The 13,635-nt window shown below is 36.4% G+C and overlaps 1 protein-coding gene across 3 annotated transcripts in view; it reads right to left on the minus strand.

Moving 5' to 3' along the window:
- LOC138692694 (putative epidermal cell surface receptor) overlaps positions 1-13,635 on the minus strand; it is a 420,391-nt gene that overhangs the window by 87,411 nt on the left and 319,345 nt on the right. For all 3 annotated transcript variants that reach the window (XM_069815825.1, XM_069815826.1, XM_069815824.1), the window contains exon 7: positions 10,708-10,966. In XM_069815825.1, the coding sequence (XP_069671926.1) occupies positions 10,708-10,966 (259 nt within the window). The remainder of the gene's footprint in view (positions 1-10,707; positions 10,967-13,635) is intronic.

Consider the following 13,635-nt stretch of genomic DNA (forward strand, 5'->3'; position numbering starts at 1 on the left):
CTCCATTCAAAGCGTCTAGATTTACTAATTGCTTATTTGAGAAAGAAATTCATTTGGCACCAGCGCTATTTAATAACCACGGCCAATTTGATGCTCTTTAAGAGGAAAGAAACGAATGCATCGAATGGGCGCTGAGCAAGAAAACAAATGAATGCTTTGTTGTTTTATGTAGAACTAAAACAAGCTGATTCCATCTGTATAGGCTGCAGAATAGAATAAAACAAATGAACAATGTTTTCTGGTAATAATAGAGCCCTCTTATTAAACATCGTAGAGGGTTTTTATAAATGCAGTAGAAAATAAGACGAATTGTGTTTCGGTGAAGCAGAAAAAAAATACATACTATTCCGGTTCGGTCGGAAATCATGACGTCATTCACCATATGACGTCAGACATCGCTTATGCATATTTGCGGAATATTTCTTCCTTAGAAAAATCTGTCAGTTCATTTTAAAACAATGTAACTACATATTTTAACTATTTCCTGTAAAATTACTACAACTTTATTATAAACAACATGTACACTTGATCAATAATCAGTCACTAATCAGGAAAAATCTGTTGATAAAATCTGATGGGAGGTTGATTTCCGATCAAATACTGATTGTTCTTTCTGCAATGAAAATGGCCCAATCAAACCCTCCTTGATTGTTGATCATATATGATCGGCTTTTCTGCAACCGGGCCTAAAGCTAATGGATAAGTTAAATAAAATAGGTTCTGTGACTGACCGGAAAACAAAACAAAGACGTCATGAAGGTAGTTCTCGAAAATCTCCTTTCCGCTTTTGATGTACCTACTGTACGTCTTCAAGATGAATATACTGCGACACAGAGAATATTTTACCATTGCACAACACTACTGTACTCTGTAGTAAAATCTCACTCACGACTGACTGCAGGCGGGAAGAGCGTCATGATTTTATGAAAGGGATGGCAGCGATCGCATGGGGCTTGGGCCAGCAACTGGGCGAGCAATGTTTCAGGAGATTTAAACTGCTCGCTCTGCAGTCCTGCGAAGCAGGAAACTTTGTGAGCCGAGAAACAGTTGAGTGGACATTTTTTCTCGAGCTCTCTGTTGTGAACAGGATTCTTTTTATTTGCCGTGACTCTACGACACGGAACTTACGTATTTACTTCCCATTCGAAGGAAAACATACTGTGTTTTTGTGATACGTTGTTGCTAAGGAATGGAATCTTGCAATAGGTGAGCAGCTCTTAAAGACGAGAACAAGAGAAGATAGTTACAATGTCTGCATTTGTGATTTCCACATTTTACATTTTTTATTGTGTACATAGCATGGGAATTTCATAAATATAGACACTGAAAATAAACTAGAAAAATACTGTAAACCAACTCTGCAGATAATACTTGAGCTTCTCGGATTTAAATAACAAAAATTATGTATGTACCGTGTATTTTTATGGGTATAGTACATAGGAATTTAACATTGTCATAAGAAACTATGTATAAAAACAGTGAAGAAATAATTTAATCAGTGGACCGTGTTTAGAAATTGGCAGGCTTTGACAATTTCAAAACAAGAGAACATCATTAATGATTGCTAAGGCAAAGCCTGATGTTCTCTTGTCTTACAATGTCAAAGCCTGCTAATTTCTAAACATGGCCTACTAAGTAAGATATTTCTTCGTTGTTTTTATACATATATTTCTTAAAGCAATATTAAATTCCTATGTCCTATACCCAGAAAGCACATGGTATAATGTTTAACTCTAGCTTGCAATGTCTTCAATTGTTATGGATGATTTATATAAAGTAAAACATTTACAACTTTCTATATTGAATTTGAATTGATGTAATTTAAAATGATAAGATGTAATCATTAGCTCAAATATTATGACAATAATAAACAGTAAGAAATTAGATCATAGAAATCATAATAAAGTCATCGAAGGTCTTCATATTACCAAAGTTAATAAAAGAGAAAGCTTCGTAAAGCAAGAAGTAAAGACTTATAAATATTCTGAAATGTAAAGCATTCAGTAGTCAAAAATTGCGTAACTAAGTAATGATAGTAGGCCTAAGTTATAGGTAGGAAAATAAAGAGGAACAGTTCAACTCTTTCATTTCTTTACATGATACAACCATGAAACGCTGACAAGGAAGTACCAATTTACTTAAATGCTCCTTAGAAGTCCTTGATAGTGACCTACCGTAATGTTACAATGAATGGAAAGACCTAGTGACGTTTTTATAGCACGGAAAGTAACGGAATCTGACGTTAATGAGTTTATTTGCTACGGTGCTATGCAGAAATAAGGTAATTGATTGGTATGGAATGACAGGAAATGTTCTGGACATGACTGTCGCAGGATATGACGTTTCACATCTTCAGTTATTAATGTGGCGAGTGTGCTCATATATACAGGGTGTCTCAGAAATTATGTAAAATATAAGGATGAAACGCACACACTATTATTGTGAAGATCAATCTATATATTTTGTACAATATTAATTCTAGAGTTAATACTGATGACGCTTTCTATCATGATGCAAACTTAAAAATAATATAACTTATTGATTTTATGTTCTTTCCTATATTCCAATTTGAATTATAAGTATATAACAGATGTATTCATGAATCAAATTCACTATAAATTCACTTTTTCAAGCTTAGTGTTAAGTCCTTGGGGGTTCAGTGTAGGCGGTTTTGCGTGTATATTATCTTTATTTTATAATTGTCATAAATTTCATAATCTCGTTTCCTTGTGTGGTACTCCAATGTTTTAAGCAATATATCATTATTTTTATGATTAGTACTTATTATAATTGCTATAATATTTCCTAGTATTACATACAATGAAGATAATTAAACTTTATTTATGCACAATAAGCATTTCTATGAAGAAAGTATAAAATAGTAATATGCTTACAAGAGCGGTATGTTGATGTTTTCATGTTCGAGGAAAAGATTGAAAAAGCGAAACGTAGTTGAGCTTTTTTAATTTCCGAGAACATGAAAACAAACATACCGCTCGTGTATCGTACATTATTTTGTGCGAAGATCGTTTATTACATACCTGAAAGACGAATTTCTAATTAGTTGCAATGAAATCTCCATCTTGGTTTCTGTTCAATGACGGCAATTTTGGAAAACAAAAATATCTCTCTTCAACATTGTTGCTATAAAATGTTTTCTGTGTTTACTATACTCCAGCAGGCCGTGATATACGTCTGTCTTTTTTTCCCCCCCAGTCTATAAATGCGAACTTAAAACAAACGGTAAGGTTATGTAATGATTTATTTTTCATTTTAATATTTTAACAATATTATTTATATAACATATTGCAGTAATAACATCGGCATCTGGAATCTTGTTGATTTTTTCACGGCTTCCTTAATGTTACTTGCATCACGAATGCAATGACTTTAGTGGAGTAGTAGAGTTTACTTAATTTTTTCAAATATTTAAAAACAATAATTAACATTGCAATTTAGGTGAAATTGCAGTGGTAAGTTTCCAATTTATAATTATTACTATGTTAAACGCCTCTAAAAATAATATGTTAAAAGCCTAAAGCAGTAAAATGAATATGTCTCTTAAGCGGTAAGAAGAGGGAAATTGTTATGTGTGTTACGTTGGGAATACTGAATGTGGTATTTCACACTTACCGCGTATTGGTTCTGTGCGGAAAGCAAGCAAATACGCACGATCTCGCACAAAATAATTGTCATATCCACTCCTTTCGATCACTGTTTATTACACATTTTATGTTATATTTTAAGATTATGCAGATTAGTGTTTTGCCAATCCGAGAATGCGTGTTATGTTATCAAAAATAATTATTGTGTACCTTATGTGTCGTTTATGCCATTTAAACATGTAAGAAATACTTGATAATGTTACATTGAAATTTAAACCCTAGTCTTTATTTTAAGAGAGATACCGTAGTGAGTTCAGTAGGAGATTTTTAAGATTAGAATTGTTAGAAAAGTTTGTAGTCAAAGATAAATTTACAGTCCATGTCTATGTACAGTTTTATACATAAATGTACAATTTGTGTTTAGAAAATTTCTCCTTATTCCCAGTCTCCATTTGAAATTTGAATACAAAATTAGAAACATTAGAATGTATGTTACAAAGAGAGGAAACCAATGATTTACCAGTCGGTCTAGTCAGATGGTAACACTTACCAAGAGTCACTTTCTCCGTCGTTCCAGTTGTCTTAATCCAGTTTAAAACAGTTCCACACTTATTTTGTCTCCAATTCATCTTCCACTTACCATTGTTAAGAATCTTGTGGAATTTAATTTTAGTGTCTGAATCTCATTCTCTTTTAATCGACTCAAACTGTACTATCGGTATAATTTCATGTACAATGACGACATAAACATTTAGATGAATTTTGGTCAAGATACATGATACAAGCCATAGTAGATGTTTGATTCTATGTGAATTCAAATTATATATTTCTAGAATTATAGATTGCTATTGTAAGTTATTTTTACAACCAACCACTTGCTATGATCCATTAAAGTGGCATTGAATGTTATACGTTACCATATTATAGTTATATCCAAGATTTGTAATAATGCATGAATATTCAGTAACCAATGTGTGTTCAAAGAAATACAGTAATCATGATAGGTCCCGGATTTGTAGGAAAAGTACACGTTCCATATAACAATCTGCAATATAATACGTAAATGTGATAATTTTGGAACATTATATGTTGGTCGACTACTTACATGCATTTTATTCTAAATACAAAGTATACGTGGAATTTTATAGAAAAATACAGTGCACACATTTTATCTTTCCACGCTCGTTTGCGGACAGTTGCGCTGTACATTGACACTTCCGCTCTACTTCCGCGAGCGTGGAAAGATAAAATGTATGCACTATTTATTTCATACACTTTTTCCTCGTCCATATTTTATTAAACGACGCTTTACTGTAGAGGTTATTAAGCTGTAAATCAAACGCGAACTAGAACTGGATTATACATTTTACATGGAGCCCTCCAAGAGAGACAGGGGTCTTCCACTTGCCCTAAATCTACAACATGGAACCCACAGTTGTACTTCTTTCCGTGAAGAAGCCATATGTAAGATTTTATCGCGTATCATTTTACTTGGTTATTTAAAGACGCTGTATCAAATACGAGATTATTTAGTGTCAATGTGATTGGTGATAACGAGATGGAATTTGGCACCATAGATTACCTGATATTTGGCTTACGGTTGAAGAAAACTTCGGGGAAAAACCCAACTAAGTAATCAACCCAAGCTGTAATCGAACCCGCGCCTTTTATCGTGTATTATATTTCATTTCCTTCGATCGGATTTTAATTCCCTAGCCTAACACTGATAGGTTTTGTGAATGTTTGAGTTGTACTTATTAATGAAGGTGATAAAAATTAAGAGATACATTATGGTTACACGTCTTCATGAGACGATATGAAGATCAATCTAGCAAATAGCCTTGTACCAAGTCATCTTAATGTGTATGCCGTTATTGTGCGTGCAAGAGAAGAAAGTCCATAAGAACTGACCTGGTTGTGACTGGTTGTGACGTCCTTGTGATGTCAGTAGCAGGTGGTCTATGTCAACGTGAGGTGGTATGTGTTGCACCCCGTGGTACTGGTGCGGCACCAGCAGTCCCTGGTACGGTATATGTGCCACTAGTGGTCCATCTGTGTCTGGTTGTCGACTGGGCTCGCCGTTATATCGATGTGGAATCCGGGGATGGGGTAAAATGTTCACCTGGTCGTTGGGTAACGGTTGGTACAAGGGCGGTTGTTGGCCTGGCCTGGGAATAGGTTTTGGTACATATCCTTGATTATATTGTGGAGGGACTCGGCCTGGCGGTAGGTGAATGGGGATACCTTCAGAGTCACTCTCATGTACGGGCCTACTGTCTGGTGGCATTTTCGAACCACCAGGGTGGTGCTGGTGCGTCGGTGGGCCTTCTTGATGGAGGACAGTGTAATGTTCTGGGAGTATTCCTTGCCTCTGCAAGTGCATCAAGATTTGCTCGAGGTGTGGGTCCGGCGGACCGTCAGTTTGATGTCCTGGAGGTCTTTGCTGTTGTGTTCCAGGTGAGGCTGGAATAGCCTGGACATGATACACTTCTCCAGGTCCCGGCTCTGGTCTACGATTTGGAGGTAAGAAGTATTCTCCAGGATTTAGATGATTTTGGGCATTGTATTGCGGATGATCTTGTGGAGGTTGAATGGGATGAGCAGACTGTGGTCTTCTGTTCTCGTTTTGGGGTATGTTATGATTATTTTTGTGCTCCGGGTGTTGTGAATCCATCCACATAATCGGCTCTTCAGAATTATCTAAAGCTTCATCATCATATTCCTGCAGAAACGGAGGCTTAACATGGTAAGGTCTCAATTTATTTTCTGTGTCAGACGAATTTTTATTATTTCCTTTAGTGGGAGTGTTTGAAGGACTTTCTTCCTCCCTTTCCGACTGATGAATGATGGGAATTTCCGTTGTCACTACATGCATACCATCATTTTGCTGTGTGCTCTCTTTCATGATCTCTGTCTCTGCATCGTGTTTGTGGTCTCCGGGAAACTTCTTCAGTCCTTCCTTGGAATTAGAGTCTTTGGTCTTATCAGGGTTAAAGTCATTGGGAGGAAGTACGTGAGTCTCATTTTCATGTTTCAGAGGGTCCAACAATGGGAATAATTCTGGTGGCACGTAGTCCGGATTCAGGGGTAAAAATCTGTGCTGTTGGCCAGGAGGGGCGGTGGGTTTAAATGGTCCAGGTTGATGCGCTGGAGAAGATTCATTCATTGCCGTTTTGTTTTCAGGTGGTCTTTGTCCAGTCGGTCCATCGTCCATCTTTGTTACGTTACTTCCTGTAACGTGGAAATTAAAATGGTACTATGTTAAGCATTATGAACTAAAATTTAATATTAACTCTTGGATACACTCTTTTAACACTTGTATAATGACTGATCATGTAATAACAGCTTTACTGTGTTGATATTATGGTAAATTACCTGGTAACTAGTTTCGACGTGGTTTTGTGTTATTCTAGGCTCCTAGGCTTCCGAGAATATCGCAAACCACGTCGAAACTAGTTACCAGGTACTGTTATTGCAAGTTATCTTGAACCTTACATCCCCTAAGTCTGTCTTTCGAATTGCTCGGTACGGCATGTACTCATCAACGTAACGGCACGGCAAGGATGCCCCTCCCTCGGGTAACGTGACTCTTTTCAGAAAACGTTGGTTCTTTCACTTCACGGCTCTCTATTGTAAAAGAACTTGGTTCAATACAGACATCATCATCTCACGAGACACTGGTTTTGAGAGGAGAACATAGCTTCGTAGCAGCTTTTAATTAATCTATAATGAGTAAGTATTTAAATATAATCGTGTGTACATTCCTCCTCTCTCATCCGAGCTGGGGACCGGCAATGGCGGAGTTACTACAGCTATTTCTATACATTATCTAGGCCTACATGACTTACACCTACGGCTGATATGTACATATTCTTGTAACCATATTTTACAGGCTTATTATTTGAATTTACATTAATTTACAACTATACACAATCTATAACCCTATCATTGCTACCATCATCGTCATCGTCTTCATCGCTTGATCGATAATTAATTATTAATTCGTCAATGGCATCATCCATTCGGAATTATCTTCTTAATCGTAGGTACTACTTTCTGAACAAGATAGAATTCTTTGATTGTATCCCGAATGACATGTTGATCGAAGTCGTCCACTTCAACTTTACACAAGTCCTAATTCTGGAATGAAATAGTATGTTTTGCAGAACTATAACAAAATAATAACTTACAACAGTAATTCATTATGTCGCTCACAGTACACACACTATTGTGCATAACTATTATAGCAATAATTTCTAAACATTACATACCTATTCATTCCCGGAGTAGATGAGGTTCATTCGGTTGTTATTCAATATTATTCTTAATTCTCTTCACGGAACTAATACTTTTGCCAGAGTATTTAGTCGCTCTCTCATATTCCTTAGCAAGAGGTTCCAGCAAGCATTTGTTCAATTTTTCCTCCTCGCAACACTTATATTATATTTGCGATACTTTTTTTTTCCTCCGCTGTGGATAACAGCATTACTTTTTCTCCGCGGTGGTGTGATTTCACCATAATTACTACCATGTGGTTGCTGCTCGCAGTGAAGGAAATAGTTCTATGTTTCTTGACAAGAGATTATGATCCGGAGCATGCGCAAACAACTCAGTTGGCTCCACCCACGTTACGCGCTTCCTTCCCTCTGCCCCTCTGACCCGCTCAGAAAGTTCAAGATTACTTGCAATAACAATAATTCACCGTATTACTAACACAGTAAAGCAGTTATTACATGTGAAGTAAATTTTAATATTGTTAACGAATGGAAAAATAATTAATTAAGGTTATTAGATATTATCAAGTCAATTAAAATTTATGTATTTTATAAAATGTAGCAACAAACTTTCTATCATCTTATATTAATATGTTTTATGCAACTACAGAATAGCAAATTGAGGATACTAAGTGTTTGTTTGGAAATTATTGATATGCTTAAGGATAACGTATTTTAATTCCATTATCTTATGCTAGGACAAGTATCAATTTTAATATATAAATGTGTTATCACAGTATTTTTACTATTATTTCTTGCATATACATACAATTTTAAACTAGATGAAATTTTCTCCAGTCATATAAAACACGAAAATATTAAAGAACTAGAGACTGAATTTCATACAATCTAAATGTTAGAACTTTTATTAAATGCTTATGTTTTCACAGTTCTGACATAAATTTGTAGAAAATTGAATCAATATAACTTTATATATTGTTTCAAGGCTATCGTGAACAAATAATATTGAATACTATTTGTAATTCAATATGGAGTATACAATATTAGGTTAGCTGACTAGCATATTGTGAGTAGTTGAACAAGGATTTTTATGAAATTGTGTTGAATTTAGGTTTAGTGGAAATGTTTAAAGAATTCAGAAGATATTAATGGGATTTTCTTAATATCTGCTAGAAAATTAATTTTATCATATCTTTTTATGACATGTAAGTTAATCAAAAATCGTACCAAATTTTATTATTAGTTAAAATTTAAAGGATATTTATTTACTGGATTTCTCTGTTTTAACTATTAAATTTGTGAGTTGAATTTTTGTATAGAAGTACATTTAATCATAAAATTGATCAATCCCATTTGTGTTCAAACTGCGTTCTGGTCGCTCCAATAAGTTGTACAGAATATGTAGGATAGCCTACATTATGAAACATACATTAGTTATCAATGGTAACTTCTCTTATTGGACCTGTTGAACATCTATTTGGAGGATTTAGTGAGAACTGTTTTCAGAACAGGGAAGGGTGATAGTGGGAGGAAGAAGAATGAAGTGCATAAGATTTTCTGATGATATAGCGTTAATACAAGAGGAGATGATACTAAGTGATATGCTACTGAAGCTAAATGACAGCTGTGAGCAGTATGGGATGAAGATAAATGCAAACAAGACGAAGACCATGGTTGCCATGCCAATACTAAATGAGGCAGTAGAAAAAGTGAACAGCTTCAAATACTTGGGGTGTACTATAAGCAGTAACATGAGCTGCTGCCAGGAAGTCAAAAGGAGGATAGCAATGACAAAGGAAACCCTTAATAGAAAAAGGAGCATCTTCTGCGGACCTCTGGAAAAAGAACTAAGAAAGAGACTAGTGAAGTTCTTTGAGTGGAGTGTGGCATTGTATGGGGTAGAAAAATGGACGTAACGATGAAGTGAAGAGAAGCGAATAGAAGCATTTGAAATGTTGATATGGAGAAAAATGGAGCGTGTGAAATAGACAGATAGAATAAGAAATGAAGCTGTGCTAGAAAGTGGGTGAAGAAAGAATAATGCTGAAACTGACTAGGAAGAAAAAAGAAATTGGCTCAAACATTGGCTAAGAAGGAACTGCCTACTGAAGGATCCACTGGAAGGATGATAAACAACATAGGATACACGGATCATTGAGGCGTTCAGAACTAAAGTGGATCAAGTCCATGAGACGTAGTTTTGAGATAATAGGACTTAAAGTTAACTTGCTCTAGTGGATTATCTAATTTGACTAGCAATAATTTTATTGCTCCATTCTCAAATTCTAGGTTTATAAAATATAAACAATTGTGATGTTAATTGATGCAACGCTTTGGTGACTTGATCCACTATGGCTCAGAAAATCGTGAACAAATAATCTCAGCCGAACGTGACTGGTGTCACCTACCGGCGAATGCTTGGAATTAAGACTTCATCCATTACTGCTCGGAAAAGATCCAACTTCAGGTAATCAGAAAATGAATTAAACTCAGTTTATGAAAATTTGTGACTTGATCCACTTTAGCGCTGAACGCCTCATATGCGAGACTAAGATGAAGGCGGAAAATAAGGAAGAATAGATAATGCTGGGTTTGCATTGAAATATCTGGTCTTGGGCAGAAAATTATTAATGAATATTAGATAAAACGGTGTCACCCCTAAGTAACCTATCCAGGACCGTGTTTTTTTTTTTCTTTTTCATCAAATTCCACTGTGATTCGACAGTTTGTGAACTAAGGTTTGCATAGTGGAAATCCGATGTATTAGCCATTTAGAGGAGCATCTTAAAAGTAATCAGTCATTTTATAGTTTCAAATACTAAACTTCATTAAACAATTGATATTAATGCGGATACGAGTTGCGGTACCTGAACTCTGGACCTGAGGACAAAGCCAGTAGAGGCAGCACTCATCGCCGGGCAGGTGGCTGAGGATGGCCTGCTGGGGCGGACACTGCAGGTCGGAGGGCGGGTTGGCCGTGACTGGCGGACACGTGGACTGGCACGTCACATTACCGAATTCGCAATAGCACCTCTTGGAGCACCCCGTCAGCTTCATCGGGATCTCAGCCCAGTTGTTGAAGTGCTGGCCTTCGTAGGTACACGACCCGTTGTTTTTACACCTCACCTGAATTGAAAGGAAAACTTAATGTTTTCATTTTGTAATTGTAATGGAAAAGGTCATGTAGGAGTGCTCTTCATGGATGACGGTGACGAACTTTTCATGATGATGGTGGTGGTGGTGATGGTGATGGTGATGGTGATGGTGGTGGTCGTGGTACGGAAACAGTGGAGCAGTACATTTCAGTACCGTATTAATTAAATAACATAGGTAGATTTCTTTTATGTGTCTCAGTGAAACGTACAGCAGAGTTCCTATAGGTCAGTTTCTGTCAGATGCGTTTCCAATTCAATGTGGGCTAAAGCAAGGAGATGCACTATCACCTTTACTTTTTAACTTTGCTCTAGAGTATGCCATTAGGAAAGTCCAGGATGACAGAGAGGGTTTGGAATTGAACGGGTTACATCAGCTGCTTGTCTATGCGGATGACGTGAATATGTTAGGAGAACATCCACAAACGATTAGGGAAAAAACGGGAATTTTACTGGAAGCAAGTAAAGAGATAGGTTTGGACGTAAATCCCGAAAAGACAAAGTATATGATTATGTCTCGTGACGAGAATATTGTACGAAATGGAAATATAAAAATTGGAAATTTATCTTTTGAAGAGGTGGAAAAGTTCAAATATCTGGGAGCAACAGTAACAAATATAAATGATACTCGGGAGGAAATTAAACCCAGAATAAATATGGGAAATGTTATTATTCGGTTGAGAAACTTTTATCATCCAGTCTGCTGTCGAAAAATCTGAAAGTTAGAATTTATAAAACAGTTATATTACCGGTTGTTCTTTATGGTTGTGAAACTTGGACTCTCACTTTGAGAGAGGAACAGAGACTACGAGTGTTTGAGAATACGATTCTTAGGAAAATATTTGGGGCTAAGCGGGATGAAGTTACAGAAGAATGGAGAAAGTTACACAACACAGAACTGCACGCATTGTATTCTTCACCTGACATAATTAGGAACATTAAATCCAGACGTTTGAGATGGGCAGGGCATGTAGCACGTATGGGCGAATCCAGAAATGCATTATAGAGTGTCAGTTGGGAGGCCGGACGGAAAAAGACCTTTAGGGAGGCCGAGACGTAGATGGGAAGATAATATTAAAATGGATTTGAGGGAGATGGGATATGATGATAGAGAATGGATTAATTTTGCTTAGGATAGGGACCAATGGCGGGCTTATGTGAGAGCGGCAATGAACCTCCTGGTTCCTTAAAAGCCAGTAAGTAAGTAACTAAGTAAGTAAGGTAGATTTCTTTTAAGCTAGATTTCGGTTACGATGTAGTGCATTGCAATGTAAATGATTCGCTCGGATAAATCGTAATACAGCGAACGCCAGTAGGGGAAGTTATCCCCACCCTCGCCGCTCGGCACCTCGCTCGCCTGCTCTCTCTCTCTCTCTACTATCTGCCCCGCTTCGGTGGATCACTGCATACCGCCTCGCACGTACGTCATATTTTACAACACAACACAATACAACTAAATTAATGTGCATTAGACAATAACCACATGTAATGTGCATTAGACACTACGTCTTTTCCTCGAACTAACACATACCTACTTTGAATAAAACGACACTCACTTGTTAACTTTGCACTGTCCTCGAAGTAACACAATAGGCAAAAAAATACGTACTAAGACATATCCAAAGACTCACATTGCATTTCTGCAATACGTTATGGCAGTTCCCTTGAACATAAATATATTCATTTTCCCTTCTACCACCAACTCGTCTCGATAGCCGAGAGGTCTAAAGCGTGACTACAAAGCGAGCGTGCGTTTCGTTAGGAAGATCGACGGATGGAATACTACCCTCCGCAAAGTCATAAGAAAAAAAAAGAGTGACGTACATTAAAAAAACTCCGGTAAAATAAAAATTGAAGTAAAAATAAAATGATGTCCCTGTATAATCTTGTGGTGTGGTAGAGAATGCCTAATAACCCTAACTCCATCAGATTAAATAAATAAATAAATACTTTCTGTATTCAGTAAAGCGTCATTAAATAAAATAATACAAGTACTAGAGCGAGAAAAGAAGTAGACCTACTGTAAATTGAATGGTAATATGCATAGCTCAACTGATGAATTGTTTATGATTATAAATTGAATTAATCTACTTGATATTAATTGCACAAATTTGTATAGCTTAATGAAAGTATGCTACTTTGTATTGTATATATTTGTATACTTTTGGCCGATGAATTGTATATGCTTTAAATTGAATAGTAATCTATATAGCTCTATTGATAAATTGTTTGTGTTTGTAATTTGAAGTAGTTTGCATGATATGTATTATCAATTTCTGTATATCACAACTGGTTGAATTGTTTATGCCTTAAATTTAATTAAATTGTTTTGTATTATAATATAGCTCAACTTATGAATGATCGTTTGCGTTTGTAAATTTAATAATCTGATTGGCTATGTATTGTATACTTTTAGTAGAGCCATCGATGTAGCTCAGTCGGCAGACTCGCTGGGCTGCTGATCCGAAGCTGCGTTCGGGCTTGGGTTGGATCCCCCTTTGGACTTTGGTTTCTTCCGAGGTTTTCCACAGCCGTGGGACTGAAGCCGGATGGTCTATGGCGAGTCCTTGGCATCAACACCTTTGATTTGATTACCCCCTTTGATTTGATTACCTGGTTGGGTTTTTCCGAGGTTTCCCCCAC

The sequence above is a fragment of the Periplaneta americana genome, chromosome 17, assembly GCF_040183065.1.
Source record: "Periplaneta americana isolate PAMFEO1 chromosome 17, P.americana_PAMFEO1_priV1, whole genome shotgun sequence".
In the NCBI taxonomy this organism is placed as follows: domain Eukaryota; kingdom Metazoa; phylum Arthropoda; class Insecta; order Blattodea; family Blattidae; genus Periplaneta; species Periplaneta americana.